The following is a 19,027-nucleotide window of genomic DNA, read 5'->3' as shown; positions in this document are numbered from 1 at the left end:
TGTGTGTGTTGACAATTCGTGTTGCTGGTTAATCAGTGGAGTTACCAATTATTTACCTTAGAAGATATTTGTGGATCGGTGTGTTGTGTGTGTATAGCTGTGGATGTTTTCAGCATACATATGAGGAGAGATCCTGTCTTTGGGATAGCCTACGCCAAGGCCTTCTCAACACAAGTGTTTTGTTGTGATCACATTTTATATTTGACTTTGTAATTTACATTTACAGTTTCAGTTACATTTGAGTAATCTAGCACACACTTATCCAGAGCAATTTAGGCCATATAAAGGTGACGGGCCAACAAGGAAATGTGTTTCATATTTTCAATGTTTCAACCGTTCAGGTTAAAACGCAGACTTGTCCAGACAAGCTGACACTGGGTGTGTGTTGTTTGGGTGCATTGGGGTTTGTAGCAGGTGAGTTAAGATATGCATGCCATTTCCCATCTGGCCATTGAGTCCAGTAGGCCCCTAATAACAAACAATTTACTGCCCACTTACTCATGCATAGATACAACTGCGGATGCAATAGGCTACTTTCCTCCATTCTTCAGTCTTTCAGCCCCTCACAGAACACTACCCGGAGAGGAGACAAATTTCTGCAGAATTCTATCATTAAACTCGGAGGTGATATTCAAATCTCTCATTTCTTTCTCAATCCAAAGAGCAGATCAATTTCCGCAGACCTGGTCGCGATATTTTCCGCCGTTGGGCTTTCTCGTATGCGACGCGGCACACGGCGGGGCACCCGCGGCAACTGCACGCCTCGCTGGAGAACAGTTACTTCTGTCGCGTCGAGTTTACTTGCGTCTCGCTATGAGAATTGCCATCATTTACCTTTGCCCGAACCTTCCCTAAAATAAAATAAATACACAAGAGACGGGATTGGGATGAAGAATGAGAAAGGGAAATTCATTATTTTTGATACTGCTGACTCTTTAGCGGACAGTTTGGTACTCTCCTTTTGACAAAATGAACTGAATAAATTTGGCCTACAATGTAGATATTTGTCGTCCTTTGTTCTGAATTGTATGTTGTTCAGATGAAAATTCGATTGTATGTTTAATATTAATGTATTATTAATTAAAATTATTCTGAATAAAAAAATAGATGTGGTTTAAAGCGGATAAAAAATAATCAATGATCTGTTTTTATATATCACACAGATTGCTTGTCCCTTTTGATTCTATCGATAATGATAAAGGCCTATACCTCTGATTCTTCGATTAGGACCTGTACTAAACTCAATCATTCATAGGCCTTTATAAACGGGATGGTTCAGCACTGAATGTTGATTGGCTGACAGCCTGACAGCCGTGGTATTTCAGCCTGTATACCACAAGTATGACAAAACATTTATTTGTACTGCTCTATTTACATTAGTAACCAGTTTATAATTATCAATAAGGCACAAGGTTTTGTGGTATGCATACTAACTGCCCTTAGCCATGGTATATTGGCCATATACCACACCCCCTTGGGCCTTATTGCTTAAACATACCACATGCTCAGCAGGCCTGACTAGATTGCCACTGTTGTCCTTTCCAACATGGAAATGGAGTCATCATCTCGTTGGTTTTAGTCATAGCATTAGGAAGTAGAATGGTAATTGAATAAGATCTCTATAATTTCAGTGCACTGTTGTGCATCACCATATAATTCATTATATTCTTTATATTTCTACATGCATCACCATCAGCGCAGTCAGTGCATCCATACCCGGATGTGGATGGAACGTTGTTGGATCTAAAAGGTGGTTTGGGGTTGTATTTGCTTTCCCTGTGACTTTAGTCCTTGTTTGCTCAGCCTCTCCACCCCTCAGTCTCTATTTTCTATGCATATCCACCCCTTTCTACCAGAGAGAACTCCCCAATGCGTCACGGAACGGTCTGGTCTTAATTAAAGCCATATTGAGAAAAAGCATAAATCCAGCCCTCCTCTCCTCTTTTTTTCACTCTCTCCATCTCGGGACGTGGGGGTTGTGTGGCGTATTGGTTAGGTATCGTAGACTGAGGCACTGGAGAGAAAAAGTTACGTTTTAACCAGCGTGTTGGACTTTAAACACGTATTTTCTTCAGGAGGACAGTTTCATAAGGAAGCACAATGTCTGGGCTTAAGGTAAGGATTAAGGAGGAACAACTTCCGTAAATATTACCTCCATTTATGATGAACCTAAATTCAGGTTATTTTTTTGAAGAGGGCTGTTATTTCTCATAAATTGTTCTTAATTTACAATAAGAAATGCTGACATATGGGAACGATAAGCATATATATAGTATTTTTTTTAGCTTTCAATCGCATCAACAAATGTCCGAAATCTCATGATATGCAATGCAAGGCTAAACTGTGTTTTGCATAAATAAACTGTGTTTTATAAATCTGGAGCCTACTGCCACGGTCAAGCGGTGCGCTGAAGGGGCGTTCCCTTATGTCCAATCAGCGCGCTGCGTTTAGCAGCTGCCCAGATGCTCCCTAGCGGCTTGTGGAACGCAGAGTTCTGAGGTAACACTGTTAACACTGTAATCAGTTGACAGCCATTGTGCCACTCATGTTTCATTCAGCCACTGTCATTTATTGAGAATTTGGGCATCATTCTTCCACACCAAGTAAACTACAATACAAGGAATTTAATCACGTGAGCACGCGCATTACTGCAAAAAGACGCGTGCGCTTTTGCAGACCCGCGATGACTCAGCACAATGTTTTTGTGCGTGCGCCAAGTTCCAAGCGTAGGCTGTGAGAGGAGAAAGAGAGAAAACGGGGTCGTGCTGCTGTGGCGTTGCATGGCTACATCAGAAAAGTCACGTAGGTTTGCATTGTGTGCCAAGTATGCAAACAGATGACACAAGTACTCTGAGCATAAAAGCTACATGTTATGTAAAATGTTGGTCCCAGGTTTCATGAGCTGAAATACAAGATCATAGTACAAAAGTACAAAAAGTTTATTTCTCTCAAATTCTGTGCACAAATTTGTTTGCATCTGTTAGTGAGCATTTCTCATTCTCCAAGATAATCCATTCACCAAGATAATCCAGTCACCAAGATAATCCAGTCACCAAGATAATCCATTCACCTGACAGGTGTGGCATATCAATATGCTGATTAAACAGCAGGATCATTACATAGGTGCACTTTGTGCTGGGGACAATAAAAGGCAATTTTATAATGTGCAGTTTTGTCACACAACGCCACAGATGTGTCAAGTTTTGAGGGAGCGTGCAATTGGCATGCTGACAGCAGGAATGTCCACCAGAGCAGTTGCCAGAGAATGTAATGTTAATTTCTCTACCATAAGCCACCTCCAACATCGTTTTAGAGAATTTGTCAGTACGTCCAACCGGCCTCACATCCGCAGACCACGTGTAACCACGCCAGCCCAAGACCTCCATCCATCCATCTTTTTTACTTGCGGGATCGTCTGAGACCAGCTACCAGGACGGACAGCTGATGAGACTGTGGGTTTGCACAACTGAATAATTTCTGCCCAAACTGTCAGAAACCATCTCAGGGAAGCTCATCTGCTTGCTCGTCGTCCTCACCAGGGTCTTGACCTGACTGCAGTTCAGCGTCGTAATCAATTTCAGTGGGAAAATGTTCACCTTCGATTGCCACTTGCAAGCTGGAGAAGTGAGCTCTTCATGGAGTAATCCCGGTTTCAAATGTACCAGGCAGATGGTAGACGGCGTGTATGGCTTCGTGTGGGCGAGCGGTTTGCTTATGTCAATTTTGTGAACAGATTGCCTCATGGTGGCGGTGTGGTTATAATATGGGCAGGCATTAGCTACAGAAAACAAACACAATTGCATTTGATCCATTTGAATGCACAGATACCATGATGAAATACTGTGACGAGGCCCATTGTCGTGCCATTAATTCACCTCCATCACCTCATGTTTCAGCATGATAATGCACGGCCCTATGTCGCTAGAATCTGAACACAATTCCTGGAAGCTGAATGTCCCAGTTCTTCCTTGGCCTGCATACTCACCAGACATGTCACCCATTGAGCATGTTTGGGATGCTCTGGATCGACAGATATGACAGCGTGCTCCAGTTTCTGCCAATATCCAGGAACTTCACACAGCCATTGAGGAGAGGGACAACATTCAACAGGCCACAATCAACAGCCTGATCAACTCTATGCGAAGGAGATGTGTCGTGCCCCATGAGGCAAATGGTGGTCACACCAGATACTGACTGGTTTTCTGAGCCACTCCCCAACTTTTTTTTTTAAAGGTATCTGTGAACAACAGATGCATATCTGTATTCCCAGATGTGCGATCCATAGATTAGGGCCTAATTATTTGATTTCAATTGACTGATTGCCTTATATGAACTGTAACTCAGTAAAATCTTTTAAATTGTTGCATTTACATTTTTGTACAGTGTATAAGGACTCAACAACATAGACATGATGATCTCATAATATAATGTAATACTGAAGGCAGATGTAAAGTATCACTGTCAACAGTAGTGTCTCTCTCTCAATCTCCTCCAGTACCTGAGTGGGTTTGGGAATGAGTTCTCCTCTGAAGACCCTCGCTGCCCAGGGTCCTTACCTGAGGGACAGGTAACATTCCACACTACATCTCACCTGTTATACAACACCACCCCTTAAAACACACCTGTATAGCCTACATTTTAGCCCCTGCAAGCACCCCTCACACCTCCGTTACCCCCTCTGGGATGTTGAACCCAGCTCTGTTGTGTCTCTCCAGAACAACCCTCAGGTGTGTCCCTATGGCCTCTATGCTGAACAACTCTCTGGCTCTGCCTTCACCTGCCCACGGCCAACCAATAAGAGGAGGTATCCAGTCATTTATTAGTGATTGGCAGGAATGTATCCTCCTTTCAATGGTCCTCAGATGTGTACAGCAAAGCAATTTTATGCATTTATTCATAGACATGCACACAGACGAACACACTATCTTTGCTAACTTTCTTTCCTCGATTCTACAGCTGGTTGTACCGTATCCTGCCGTCCGTCCGCCACAAGCCCTACACCGCAATGCACTGTGGGAACCTAACAGAGAAATGGGACGAAGTGGAACCTGACCCTAACCAGGTACAGAGAGAAAGAGAGAGAAAGAGAGAAGATAAACAGGGAAATTAAGTCTCAACATTTGAAAATATTTCCTTTTCGTAGCTCCGATGGATGCCGTTCACCATCCCCAAATCCTCCGAGAAGAAAGTGGACTTTGTGATGGTAAAACATAATCCCTCCTTCACCCAGTCCTCTGGTTTTACTTGGTAGAAAATAGCTGTTTCTGCTGAATACCTTGTCATCTCTCCTGGGTCTGATTGGTTCTCCCATCTGTCAATCATAGGGTCTGCACACCCTATGTGGAGCAGGAGACACCAAGTCCCGCAATGGGATCGGCATCCACATGTTCACCTGCAACACCTCCATGGTTGACAGGTGTGTGTGGTGTGTGTGTGTGTGTGTGATCATCTCTCCCATAATTGAGCTTTACAACTCTGAGCCCCATGTCAACAATTTTATGTGGTCTCTGCTTTTCAGGTGTTTCAACAATTCAGATGGAGATTTCCTCATTGGTCAGTCAAATATTCAGTTTTTTTAGTAAAGGTGCACATGTTAAGTTAATAAGCAATAAGTAAGCACCCCCATTCTCTCTCTCAGTGCCCCAGCAGGGGGAGATTCTGATCACTACAGAGTTTGGGAAGATGATGGTGGAACCCAACGAGATCTGTGTCATCCAGGTGAGACAGCAGCACCAGAGAACTTAAGCCTGTCGATCTTGACAGCTCTCAACAACAAAACCATGCTTCACATGAATCCCGCTCACTGTCAACCTTCACCCTGTGATAATCACTGTCACCTGTAACTGCCAACATGCACCTGTAACTGCCAACATGCACCTGTAACTGTCAACCCTCACCTGTAACTGTCAACCCTCACCTGTAACTGTCAACCCTCACCTGTAACTGTCAACCTGTAACTGTAACTGTCACCCTGTAATGTCAACCATCACCTGTAACTGTCAACCTGTAACTGTCAACTTGCAACTTTCAACCTGCCACTGTCAAAATTCACCTGAACTGTCAACCTGTAACTTTCAATCCTCACCTGTAACTACCAATCCTCACCTGTAACTGCCAATCCTCACCTGTAACTGCCAACCCTCACCTGTAACTGTCAACCTTCACCTGCAACCCTCACCTGTAACTGCCAACCCTCACCTGTAACTGTCAACCTGCAACTGTCAACTTTCACCTGCAACCTGTAACTGTCAACCTGCAACTTTCAACCTTCACCTGAACTTTCAACCTGCACCTGAACTTTCAACCTGCACCTGCAACTGTCAACCTGCAACTGTCAACCTTCACCTGCAACCTGTAACTGTCAACCTTCACCTGTCCCCTCGCATATATCGGTATGTCCCTTGTGTGCTGCAGCAAGGAATGCGTTTCAGTGTGAATGTGTTCGGGGAGACCAGAGGATACGTGTTGGAGGTGTACGGAGCCCACTTTGAGCTTCCCGACCTGGGACCCATAGGTGCGTGTGACACCATTCCTCCTCAACATGACACCTTGACCCTCCCACCTTTCAACGCTATAACATTTGTGAACCTATCATCTTCCTAGGGGCCAACGGACTGGCCAATCCCAGGGACTTCCTGACTCCGGTAGCGTGGTATGAGGACCGTGAGGTGGCCACAGGCTACACCGTCATCAACAAGTATCAGGGCAAACTGTTCTCCAGCCAACAGGTGTGTACCTGTGTGTGACGTGAGTACACGTGTGTCTTTGGGTTCATATGTACATGTTCTGTCACAGAAATTACAATACACAGCACTATAATTCATGATAGCAGCTTGTAAAATGGGACGCCACTAATGTTGGCGATTAGCTATCTAGCCGTCCCAACTCCCAGAATAGCTGCACGTTAACATTGAACTGCCCTCACCGATTATTAAATGTAAAATGCCTGACAGTTCTGATCAGCAGGCTCCCGTCTCGGCTCACTTACCAGCCTTAACCAATTATGATTAACGCGTCCTGGAGTTCCCGCCAGATACCTACCGGTCTTTTCAGAAGGGGAGAAAACCTTGCTCGAGTTAAGAATTAATTTCAGCATATTTTACCGTGGAATGATTTCCCACCCCGCTCTGAAAGCATCCTGTCGAGCAGGTAATTGGATCGACTCATTTTGTCTGACAGGAGGGGATTTTAAAGACAGGGAAGGGGAGGACGGAGGGTGTGTCTGCGTGTGTGAGTGTGTTTGTGTGTGTTAGGGAGGGAGGTAACCGTGGAAACACCTGTGTAAGGGGATACAGTGTATTCAGGAAGTATTCAGACCCTTTCACTTTTTCCACATTTTGTTAACTTACAGCCTTATTCTAAAATGGATTTAAAAAATTATTTTTATCAATCTACACACAATACCCCATAATGACAAAGCAAAAACAGGTTTTTAGAAATGTTTGCATATGTATTACAAATAAAAAACAAATCTAATTTACATAAATATTCAGACCCTACTTTATTGAAGCATCTTTGGCAGCGATCACATCCTCAAGTCTTCTTGGGTATGATGCTACAAGCTTTGCACACCTCTATTTGGGTATTTTCTCCCATTCTTCTCTGCAGATTCTCTCAAGGTCTGTCAGGTTGGATGGGGAGCATCGCTGCACAGCTACTTTCAGGTCTCTCCAGAGATGTTCGTCCTGGCTCTGGCTGGGCCACTCAAGGACATTCAGAGACTTGTCCCGAAGCCACTCCTACGTTGTCTTGGCTGTGTGCTTAAGGTCATTTGTCCTGTTGGAAGGTGAACCTTCACACCAATCTGAGGTCCAGAGTGCTCTGGAGTAAGTTTTCATCAATGATTTCTCTGTACTTTGCTCTGTTGATATTTCCCTCGATCCTGACTCGTCTCCCAGTCCCTGCCGCTGAAAATCATCCCCACAGCATGATGCTGCCACCACCATGCTTCACGTAGGAATGGTGGCAGGCTTCCTGCAGACGTGATGCTAGGTATTCAGGCCAAAGAGTTCAATCTTGGTTTCATCAGATCAGAGAATCTTGTTTCTCATGATCTGCGAGTCCTTTAGGTGCCTTTTGGCAAACTCCAAGCATGCTGTTTCACAGGTGGACTCCAGTCAAGTTGTAGAAACATCTCAAGGATGATCAGTGTAAACAGGATGCACCCGAGTTCAATTTCGAGTCTCTAGGAAAAGGGTCTGAATTCTTATGTAAATGAGGTGTTTTAAAATGTTTTAATACATTTGCAAATATTTCTAAAACACAGTTTTTGCTTTGTCATTATGGGGTATTATGTGTAGATTGATGAGGAAAAACATAAATTTGTATCAATTTTAGAAAAAGGCTGTAACAATAACAAAATGTGTAAAAAGTGATGAGAGCTGAATACTTTCCGAATGCCATGTGGAAGCATGGGATATACACCGGTCCCCTCTTTCTTTCATTAACCTCTCTCTCTCTCCATCCACCTCTCTTTCTCTTAGTCATCTCTGGGTTCGTACTGGGTGTTGGGGCTTGCACTTTCTCTCTCCCCCACCTAAGTGTGTGTGTGTGTGTGTGTGTGTGTGTGTGTGTGTGTGTGTGTTCCGTCTCTGTCTCGTCCTGCTGTTTGGTCCCCCTGCAGAGAGATGAAATTGCTCAAATTAACTTATTATTTGCTTGACTGGGCCAATATGTTTGTGTTGTGTTTTTTTTTTCTCTCACTCCGTTTTTAATCGAGTCTGGCAGAGTTATCACAGGAACTGTAATGCCCAAGAGATTACCTGCCTTGGGGTACTCCGACCCCCTGGGTGCATGGTGACTGTGTGTGTTTGTACTGCATACGAGTGTGTTAGTATTTCATTTATGGTGTATGTCTGTGGGAGAGTGCGTGTGTGTGCTTGCGCACGTTTGAGAGGGTACATGGGTCAGCCCTGAAGACGGCTTGAGCTGTAATGAATAATATTGATTTTAGAACTACCATTGAATGTCTCTTTCACAGTGACATTATCAGAACTGCTATATAAAATTGCTGTGGTTTTAACAATCAAGATGAAGAAATATCTCTACACTGTCTTCGTGTCTCTCTCTCCACCCCATCTCTCTCCGAGCCGAGGGACCTGAAAGTTTGGAAAAGTTTGATTGTGAAACCAATTACTGCATAAATACCTGGAGCTGAAGATCACAGCGAATGGGGAGAATGAAAAGAATAGTAGAGAAGGAGAGGAGGACCACCGTTCCAAATCAGCCCTTATCCTCAGGTTCTTTTTTTCCCTTATGCTGGTCTACTTCTGTTTTTCAATTCTGAATATCAAGGTCCCTCTTTCCAGAAATGAAAATTGACTTGCGGTATGACTATAACTCCAGATCCAAGGTGCGGTAGGGATGCTGACGACTGCCTCACCCCTACTGTACAGTTTAACATTATTCTATTCCTTCGTGTGTGTGTGTGTGTGTGTGTGTGTGTTTTTGCAGAGTTTCTCTCCCTTCAATGTGGTAGCGTGGCATGGAAACTACACTCCATACAAATACAACCTGGACAACTTCATGGTCATCAACTGTGTGGCCTTCGATCATGCGGTGAGAACTTCACGCACGCGCACGCACGCACGCACACATACACACACACACACATAAGCATGCATAGACACACACCCCTAACCCTTCCTCTCCTCCATCTGTGCACCAGGATCCTTCCATCTTCACAGTGTTGACGGCCAAGTCCTCTCGTCCAGGAGTCGCCATGGCTGACTTTGTCATCTTCCCCCCGCGCTGGGGAGTGGCCGACCACACCTTCAGACCCCCGTACTACCACAGTACGACCACACACACACTTTAAGAACAAATAACTCAAGCACTCGCTCGTCTTCAGTTCTGATGTTACTGAGAACTTTGTCATTTTCTGGCATAGCCATCTAGGGACTACCCTAACCTGTCCCTGGTCTCTCTGTAATGTATTTTGTAGTAGTGTGTGTCTGTGTTAGAGCTCCCCCTGTCTGTGTTCCAGGGAACTGTATGAGTGAGTTCATGGGGCTGATCAAGGGCCACTATGAGGCCAAGGAGGAGGGCTTTCAGCCAGGAGGGGGCACTCTCCACAGCATGATGACCCCTCATGGCCCTGACAGAGACTGCTTCGAGAAGAGCAGCACCGCTCTCCTCAAACCAGAGAGGGTGGCCGATGGGACCATGGTAACATGGGAGCACACACACGTGATGAAATTATAAAACTGTAAATATCAGTGAGCCGTCAAGTAACATCCCTCTCTCTCTCAGGCCTTCATGTTTGAGTCGTCGTTCAGCATGGCGGTTACTAAGTGGGGTCTGGAGACGTGTCAGAGGCTGGACAAGAGTTACTACCAGTGCTGGGAGCCGCTACGCAAACACTTCGACCCCAACTGGAGACCAAGCAAACAGTAGAGTAGAGAAGCAGAACAGTCATTGCTTCCCCTAGGTCACTTAAGGCACGGCGCAAAGGCCCATAAAGTCAACATCCTGGTCCTCTTTAGCTTCATACCACTATACCGTGGCTCAATTCATTCTATCACTCAAAGCCTAATAGTGTTTGGGTAATTGGTGTATGCTTGTTTTTTTTGACTGACCAGTTCATTAATTATTTTTTTTTAAAAGGTACTGGACAAAAGTAAATGAATAAAAATTCCCTGGAAGATGTATTATCATGTTTTCACCACTCTGCTGCTCATGTCATTCACAGCACATGTATGTTTGTAACGACAGGCAGACATTTGATTTGCTTAAACAAAAGGACATTTTATTCAGTTAACAATAACAGATACACACTGACATTAAATCTACAATACTTTACAATGGAGGTCTGCAATGAGCAAACTCAGTAGGCGAGCTTGAACTTACGGTCGTAGGTCCCAGCTTTGATCTGCTCCTCCTTCTTGTCCTGCGGGGGGGGGTTAATGAGGTTACGATGGCAGAGCGAAAGCATTGTCACCTAAGCCAGGGTTTCCCAAACTCATTTCTGCTCTGGTTTTTGCCCTAGCACTACACAGCTGTTTTAAATAATCAAAGCTTGATAATGTTATTTGACTCAGCTGTGTAGTGCTTAGCTAAAACCAAAAAGACTGCGTTTGGGAAGCCCTGCTCTAAGCAACCTCTTGGTGGCGTGTTTATAACAGTGTGAGCCTCAGTACCCAGGTCTGTGACAGCTCTCTGATTCAGAGAGAGGATCTTAGTCTACATGGCACCACCATTGTTATGTCACAAAGAATGGTGGCGGAGTAGAAGATGAACTTCGAACACATGCTAGGCTTCTCCCGGACTTAAATATTTGGCAGAAATCTTGAAACTATTATGGAGTCAGACAAAGCTTCAAAGTGTGTTTGCTTCCAATAATGCAAAAATGATAATTTCACCATGTCGATGAGCTAAGATGAATTTACTGTCTCTGTCTGAGGGCTCATACTCCAATCACTTCTGTATTAGACAGCCAATGTCTCTGTTCAATGGATGACCTTAGTGGGCACAGTCTGGTGGCCCTGTACAAGTTTGCCTTCATAATATAGGTAGGAACACTTTCCTAATATTGAGTTGCTTACGGTTAAGTCATGTTAAAAATAAAAAAAACCTAAGTGGTAGATCTCGTTTTGTATTTTGACTCCGTGATCTTGACCACTGGTATAAAGGCTAGGGTGTATTTGGAACAGACCCCTAATGTCAGGGAACAAGTAGGTTAAGGGTTGGTGTCATCTCATCCATACCCTGTCCGTCTTCAGAACGTAGTACAGGACGAAGAGGGGAACCACTCCAAAGAGCCCACCTAGCAGCGACGTCTTCTTGGTGGCTCTGAAGTGGTTGTAGGGGTTGGTGCGTGCATACACCCAGCGTGTCAAGGCAGGGTCTTCCTTTAATAAGCACAAAAAACAGCATGTCAATAATGATGGCCATTCTTTGAAAGTGGGTGCCAGTCTTATTGCAGTCAACTACTATCGTGGTAAAAACGGTTGAATTCAGAAACAGTCATGTTCCCCCAGAATACAATTAACTGAATACAACAATCCATCACAAATTCGTTTAAATAGCAAACGTATTCCGAAATAGTAACATCAAGGTCACATCAACAAAAGTAACGTTAGTTAGCAAACACCACCAATAGCATTACCCCTGGGTGAACTGTGGGTCTGACATTCGCAAGCTAGCTAGCGTTAGCATGTTAGCTCACTCTACTTACAATAAGCTCTTTTCTGTGCGGGTTGTTTAGCTGCATCTGATATTGTCTCTTCAGCTGGGCCCTTAAACCAGCCCTCTCCTCCTCGGCACGTCTCTGGTCCAGCGAAAGGTTGAAATATTCAGCTGGGTCCAACGTTTTTGGCCGAGTGGCCAAGGGCGCTTCGCGGTAGTCCGCCATGTTTGTGAGTAGAGACCAATGACCGTAGAGACAGACAACGAGATTAGATTACCACAAAGTATCGCGTTCTCTTCCAGCAGCGGAGTTTTCAATGGCAACACGAAGCATTCCACACGAATCTGGGGGGGTTAGTGGGGGTTGTCAAATTGGGTTGCCTAAAAATGTCCACAAAGACTTCCAAACAGTGGCGATTTTAGCATGTAAATCTTTGTATTGCAAAAAATATATATAAAAAAGACAAAGTGAGATGCATGCGAGCAAAGCCACAACACTAAACGATACATGAATTGCACTATAACGGTGACAAACGGTGCCTGTTAGGGCCTACATAAAGATGTCCCAACAGCAGAGTCCAACAGCAGTCCAAACACCTTACCACTGCTACACCTGGCCGTCAGCGGCGCCTTGTCTGGCAGCGAAACTGTTCATTCAGCCTCATTTACTGCCTTTAAAAAAAACATAGCTGATATGGCTGACTTGCTTAAATAAATGTGGTTTCCCATTGACAATTGAGATGTACAAACTATGCCATAAGGGGATGACAAGCAGATAAGACAATCTGTAATTTTGATTAAGACATCCACGAGCGAGCTAGGACGGACATAGTCAATATAACTATTTGTTTAGCACTTTTGAAATGTACAGCAACAGAATTCAAACGTGCCGTTCTTAGTGTTCTCCCTGTACACCAAGTCAGAACTGTATGATAAATAAAGTGTGCGTATAAGTGGACAATGAAAGCTCTTACAAAATGTGATGATTACATTTCTCTAAAACAGGTTATAGTCTACATGTGCACCACCAAATCAGAACAGTAGGCGAAATGAAGAGGGGTAAATAGACCAAATTATTAGTGTGGGGCACATGGGCTTCTAACAGCTTACTACACAACATACACTTAGTATACTTTCTTAGCTACAGTATAAATATATGCCTGGCATATTACATCATTTATGCAGCAGCATACAAGTCATTTTTGGACTCACCTTGTTGTGCTGTGCTCACTTGAACAGGAAGGTGGCTTGGCAGTCCCTCATGGGCAAATTTTGTCATCAAAGTTTGGCATTCTCTGGATTTATGGTGCTTTCAAGACAACTGTGAACTTGGGGGGAAAAAACAAGGTTGAATCATATTGACGTCATTGATCTTCAGGCCGAATCTCTATAAAGAGGCCCAAGTTCCCGACTTACAATTCCGAGTTGGATGACCGTTCAAAACATATTTTCCAGTTGGAGCTCGTTTTTTTTCCAGAATTCCCAGTTGTCTTGAACTCACTGAAGTCAAGTTTTCGCAGTTACGAGTCAGCAATTGTTTTGAGCGTGGCACAAATCATGCTTCATTGACAGCATGGCCAATGTTGAATGTTTATCATTTTAAACTTGTTAGACACTTAATCCCAGATTTTGGACCACACAGCCCCTCCACTGAATAGCAGGCTAGTGATTGCTTTACAATGCTTGCAGTTAGCCACTTGTCACTGATTCCTTCCAAACCACTCATTGTTGAATTTGCAACTTGTTGTGTAATGTTTGTCCAATGGCCGATGAGCACCGATACATTTTATCTATAATTTCTCATTATTTCTCTTCATATGACAAGGATTAAAAAGGATTTGCCAGAAGATTGTCAACTTGATTCATGGTGAGGACTCCTAGCTAAGATTTTGAAAGTATGATGTTGACATGATCAGTCCAATCAAAGCTACTGTAGATATAACATAACAAGTCAGGCTGAAACACCTGCATTTTTGTAGATATAACATAACAAGCCAGGCTGAAACACCTGCATTTTTGTAGATATAACATAACAAGCCAGGCTGAAACACCTGCATTTTTGTAGATATAACATAACAAGCCAGGCTGAAACACCTGCATTTTTGTAGATATAACATAACAAGCCAGGCTGAAACACCTGCATTTTTGTAGATATAACATAACAAGCCAGGCTGAAACACCTGCATTTTTGTAGATATAACATAACAAGCCAGGCTGAAACACCTGCATTTTTGTAGATATAACATAACAAGCCAGGCTGAAACACCTGCATTTTTGTAGATATAACATAACAAGCCAGGCTGAAACACCTGCATTTTTGTAGATATAACATAACAAGCCAGGCTGAAACACCTGCATTTTTGTAGATATAACATAACAAGCCAGGCTGAAACACCTGCATTTTGGAGCTTATTTACTCAAGAAAGCAAAAAGAGACCATGTTTGTATGCGGCTTTATTAACTCAATTACTATTATTTTTTTTACATTGTTTGCAAATTGATACTGTATGTGACATGTATTAATGCCAAAATAACATGCAAAACAGGTAAGCCCCACCCGAAGTGGTCAATGACTTTCCACCCAACTTCCTTATCAGCATGGGCATGTCCAAAACGATGAACTGCTTTCAAACGGAGTGGAATGAGATGGTGCACAAATGTCTGTTTAATGCAGAGGATGTGGGGCTAGGTTCCAGATGTGTACACTCAAAAACATTTTATTACAGCGAGATGAAAAACAGAGGGAGAATAGACAAACAGCCTCAGCAGCGGGACAAGCTCCAAAAAGCCAGAGATTTCCACCGTCTCCAGTACAGGTGAGTGGGCCAGGAGAAGAAAAGACTGAAGATATTAGAAAGCTGAAGACACAAGGTAAGATGTGATGAATATCCTTCTCACCCTTTATGTATCAAGGCATTTTATATCCCTAATAGTAACTCAAACTACTAAATGTATGATCAAGTTACTGTTTACTTTTTTCACAATAAAACATCTCTTGGCCCACACCCTGCTTGTCAGCTACCTGGCTCTACACACAAGCAAACTAGTGGTTGCCTCGGCTGGTGACGACCAGCTCTGGAGGCTTCCTGAAGGAGAGCTGATTTGTAGAGGCCAGGGCACAGCGAGGGCTCTCTGGGGTTAACTTCCACCCTGACAGGGCTAAGCTAGGGGCCACTGGTGGGACTCCAGGTTCCAGATATGGGACCTTTTTGAGGGCCGCTGTGTGCTGACCCCAGAGAGCCACTAGGGGCTGCTCCTTCCATTCCGGTGGAGACTTTGTGGCCTCCTGCTCCCTTGATGACAGTTTGTTAGGAAATAAATATTTCCTGTTCTTCTACCAAACTTGGCACACACATGCTGACTGTGTTGAGGTAATGTGTGCCATCATATTTGTAGACATGATGATTATCCATATTATAATGGTGTGGGACCTGCAGAGAGGTGCCGCTACAGTCACACTGGTTCTATCAACAGTGTAGTTCCTCCCCTAGCCTGCCCACCTCCTCGGCTGAAGACTGTCCTTGTGGGACACCCGAACCGCCATGTGCCTAGACATTCTACGGCTTCCGCAGCTCCATCAACCACATCTCACTCAGCCCCACTGGTGACCTCATCACGTACTACAATTCCCATGACTCTGTCATGCTGTGGGATGTCAGCAGACGTGTTCACTATGGAGACGGGGACGCAGCCTAGCAACTGGATGGCTTTCTGCCCCGTCGGGCCGGATGCTGGCAGTCGTTGGGGACGAGGTGAGGGTGGTAGATTGGACGTGACCGCAAGTGGCGTGTGTGCTGAAGCACGAGGACCTGGTGCAGTGTTTTTTTGTACCACAAGGGGGGACCAACAGTCAGGGGTACCTGACAGACGTGTGTGGTCGTAATGGATAAGATTCATAAGAGTAAAAAGAAAAAGTTGCAATGCATATTATGCTTAAGTGTGTATTTCTATAAATTCAATGAACAGGCAAGCATACATCAAAAACACTAGCCCACACCTGTAATAGATCAACAACATGGTTGAGTTATAGGATTTATTAGAAACAAAGGAATCCAACGATACGAAAGTCTTGAGTGCTGTCTCATATAAGGAAGTGAACAGAGGGCAAACACAAACATCCGGGGGTCTGACGGCTCTCACATCAGGCCCAGCTTATACTCCATCATGATGTGGGGCTCACCCACCATCTCACTTTGGGATGGGTCTGCAGGAAGATGGACACAAAATAGTGCTAAGTTGACATTAGTTTAACTTCTTTCTGCTGCTGTCTCGTCTGTATACAGTGTCTCTTACCGTTGAGGATGTCCTCAAAGCTGATGCTCTCATCGTTCCCTTTGAGAGTGTCCAGGGCCAGGTGTGAGCTTTGCAGGAACGGAAGGCGCTGGATCTGAGAAGGGAGAGAGAGAGAAGGGACAGGGAAAGTGGTAAGGGATAAGTGGGAAAGTTGCTTATTGCATTTTCACCAACACTATTCTTTGTTTTCAATGAAGATCAGAGAGACATGTGTGTCTACCTGTCTGGCTGCCCTGTACTCCATCTGCAGTTTCAGGGGAGCGTGGAGGCCCTGGATGTTTCTGAGGTTGGAGAAGTTCATCTTGTCCTGGTTCAGCTGAAACTGCAAGGGAGAGTACAAAAGTCAATGTTGGAGCTAAAGTAACATTAGTGTTTTATTCGAGAAAAGTTGTATGAGACCTGAAGACTTGTATTAACTCCCAGAACATATACCTAGCCTTTAGCTCAGAACAACAGCGTATTGTGTCACTCACATTCTTTTCTGACAGCTCCAGCGCATGGCTGGGGAGCAGCTCATTTTTCACACTGCTGAACCTGAGAGAGAGTTCAACTATCAGTTATGTCTCACAAACTGTTATATAGTTAACGTTACATACTTTGAGTTGAATGAGTGTCCAGCAGAGACAGTTCTCTCACCCGCTCCTGAGTGTGTCCTGGACGCCATAAGCCCCAACCTGTTGACCCATGCCCGTCACCGGTACACTGTCCTTAAACTGTGATCGTAGTCCACGAGTATTCTGGAGACGAACAAAATAACAACCCAGTTAACATTATAGTAGAGGCATGATGACTAACGTTACCTACTAGCTAACACGTTAGTGTATCCCAAACAGCTGAGATAACTGCTACTTAACTACCTAGCTGGCACGAAGCAAAGGATAGGCAAGATTGTTAGCGCTAGTTTAGATTAATTAACCAAAACAAACTGACACAAACAAACACAAATAGCTAGCTAGAGCTAACGTTGGACATCATCGCTGCTAATAACGCGCTAACTTTAGCTAGTTCACCGGCATGAGTGACTAATCAAAATCCAAACGTCCCTACAAATACAGCAAGCAATACATTAATCAAACCCCACGATTCATTGGTATTTCGTATAGACAACATAGCTATTTATCAACTATACATTTTACACATTTAATGTATGAATTAAACAACAAATGTTGGTAATTTGATAGCTACCATTGTCCCTGTGATGCGGCTGTTTCCACTTTTAGTACAAAACTTCCGGTCAGGGTCGCGTTAGTATGACGTCACTTATTTTTCTTCTTCTATGATGTCATGGCGGTCCGCAAACACACGTTAAAAGTGCATGCCGCCACCTACTGTGCTGGAATTTACGATCAACCATGATCTGTCCTATTATGTACTACCATGAAAATACAATTCAAAACCAAATAAATTCCTAACTTCTACCACATCCTCCCCAACCCTATTAAACTTGATCTATATCATGCTGAAACACTCCACCCGTAGGATTGTTCAGCATGTCAATAACCATTTCAACAGTAACATCTGTTAACCCTAATATCTCTTCTCCACAATAACCTTCAACCTGGCATTTCTGCTTTCCACAACCCGTACTGTCGTCCTGATAACCTTACCAATAAAAGCTATGAAGTCAACTTTATTGACTGTCGAGGTGTCCTTTGGCACTGCACATTTATGAGCACAAGATTTCTGAACAGGCCTCGGCCATCAGAAGCACCAGCCGACAGTAGGTCCACTTACTACAGGTATGTCCATGTAAGCTCCATCAGTCCACACTGTAGTTCTACTAAACTATTTTACGGCTTCTGCATATGATACATACTGACTGATCCTATGTCTCTGAGCCTCTCTCTATACCAAATGCCCCCCCCCCCCAAGTACAGTACTTAACCTTCACATTTGCTTCCACATTCACCGTCATCATGTGTCCCTCTACACTTGGCACATCTTTTCTTTCCTTTACACTGAGCAGCTACACGCAGTGGTGAAACTAGAGTTTTATACACAGGGTGACCAGGGGGTGGCCAAGGATACTTCAGGAGGTCCATAGACCATGACAGAACATTAGTGTGTAACCCTAACCTGGCATCTAAGGAGCATTAATTAATCCTATGATTGCTGATTAGAGGTAGAGGTGATAATTAACTGAACCCGGAGTTCTTCAATGTAGCAGATAGTGAGGTCCATAAGGGTTACTTCACTAGAACTCTTTAGCGTACTGGCTTTATTTACTGGACGCTCCACTGCTTTCTGCATCGTCATTTATTTTGTTCCTATGTCTTCCCACTGCCGACCTCTGACCCTCATCCACCCGCTGCATACAATCAGAACGGACACCAATATTGTTCGCATTCCAGCACAGCTGTTTCTTCACCAACTTCTCCATTACGTCCGCCCTACCCACCGACCTCTGACCCTCTTCCACCGTTTGACCACACTTCCCAATCAGATGACAGAAATACAAGCGGGCAGATAGACGTAAATAAAAAGGAAAGTAGGATGAATGCTGCTTTTGGAACTACCGTGTTGTTTATATGTATCTATATATGGTTTATCATACTGATGTTATATGTACATCCACAAATGGATTAAGATTTATATAAAAATTATTTTC

General features: G+C 43.9%; 3 protein-coding genes across 3 annotated transcripts; 1 reads left to right on the top strand and 2 right to left on the bottom strand.

Annotated features, from left to right (window-relative positions):
• Window positions 1-1,820: 1,820 nt before the first annotated feature.
• Window positions 1,821-10,589, top strand: LOC139366912 (homogentisate 1,2-dioxygenase-like). The gene is made up of 14 exons (XM_071104663.1): window positions 1,821-2,115; window positions 4,496-4,567; window positions 4,716-4,804; window positions 4,957-5,062; window positions 5,144-5,203; window positions 5,325-5,416; window positions 5,519-5,553; window positions 5,639-5,718; window positions 6,415-6,514; window positions 6,604-6,728; window positions 9,454-9,558; window positions 9,668-9,794; window positions 9,986-10,167; window positions 10,252-10,589. The coding sequence occupies exons 1-14, from the start codon at window positions 2,101-2,103 to the stop codon at window positions 10,393-10,395; spliced, it is 1,332 nt and encodes a 443-aa protein (XP_070960764.1). The 5' UTR covers window positions 1,821-2,100; the 3' UTR covers window positions 10,396-10,589.
• Window positions 10,590-10,720: 131 nt separating this feature from the next.
• LOC139366913 (NADH dehydrogenase [ubiquinone] 1 beta subcomplex subunit 4-like) lies at window positions 10,721-12,393 on the bottom strand. Its single transcript, XM_071104664.1, has 3 exons — window positions 12,176-12,393; window positions 11,706-11,849; window positions 10,721-10,888 (listed from the first exon to the last, which is right to left on the bottom strand). Exons 1-3 carry the CDS (start codon window positions 12,350-12,352, stop codon window positions 10,826-10,828), a joined length of 384 nt encoding a protein of 127 aa, XP_070960765.1. The 5' UTR covers window positions 12,353-12,393; the 3' UTR covers window positions 10,721-10,825.
• Window positions 12,394-14,567: 2,174 nt separating this feature from the next.
• Window positions 14,568-17,688, bottom strand: LOC139366908 (proteasome maturation protein-like). The gene is made up of 6 exons (XM_071104657.1): window positions 17,605-17,688; window positions 17,056-17,156; window positions 16,893-16,953; window positions 16,640-16,741; window positions 16,420-16,513; window positions 14,568-16,330 (listed from the first exon to the last, which is right to left on the bottom strand). The coding sequence occupies exons 1-6, from the start codon at window positions 17,605-17,607 to the stop codon at window positions 16,263-16,265; spliced, it is 429 nt and encodes a 142-aa protein (XP_070960758.1). The 5' UTR covers window positions 17,608-17,688; the 3' UTR covers window positions 14,568-16,262.
• Between the last annotated feature and the right edge of the window lie 1,339 nt (window positions 17,689-19,027).

This window comes from Oncorhynchus clarkii, chromosome 15 (assembly GCF_045791955.1).
Source record: "Oncorhynchus clarkii lewisi isolate Uvic-CL-2024 chromosome 15, UVic_Ocla_1.0, whole genome shotgun sequence".
In the NCBI taxonomy this organism is placed as follows: domain Eukaryota; kingdom Metazoa; phylum Chordata; class Actinopteri; order Salmoniformes; family Salmonidae; genus Oncorhynchus; species Oncorhynchus clarkii.
This window is presented reverse-complemented; position numbering and strand designations above follow the sequence as displayed.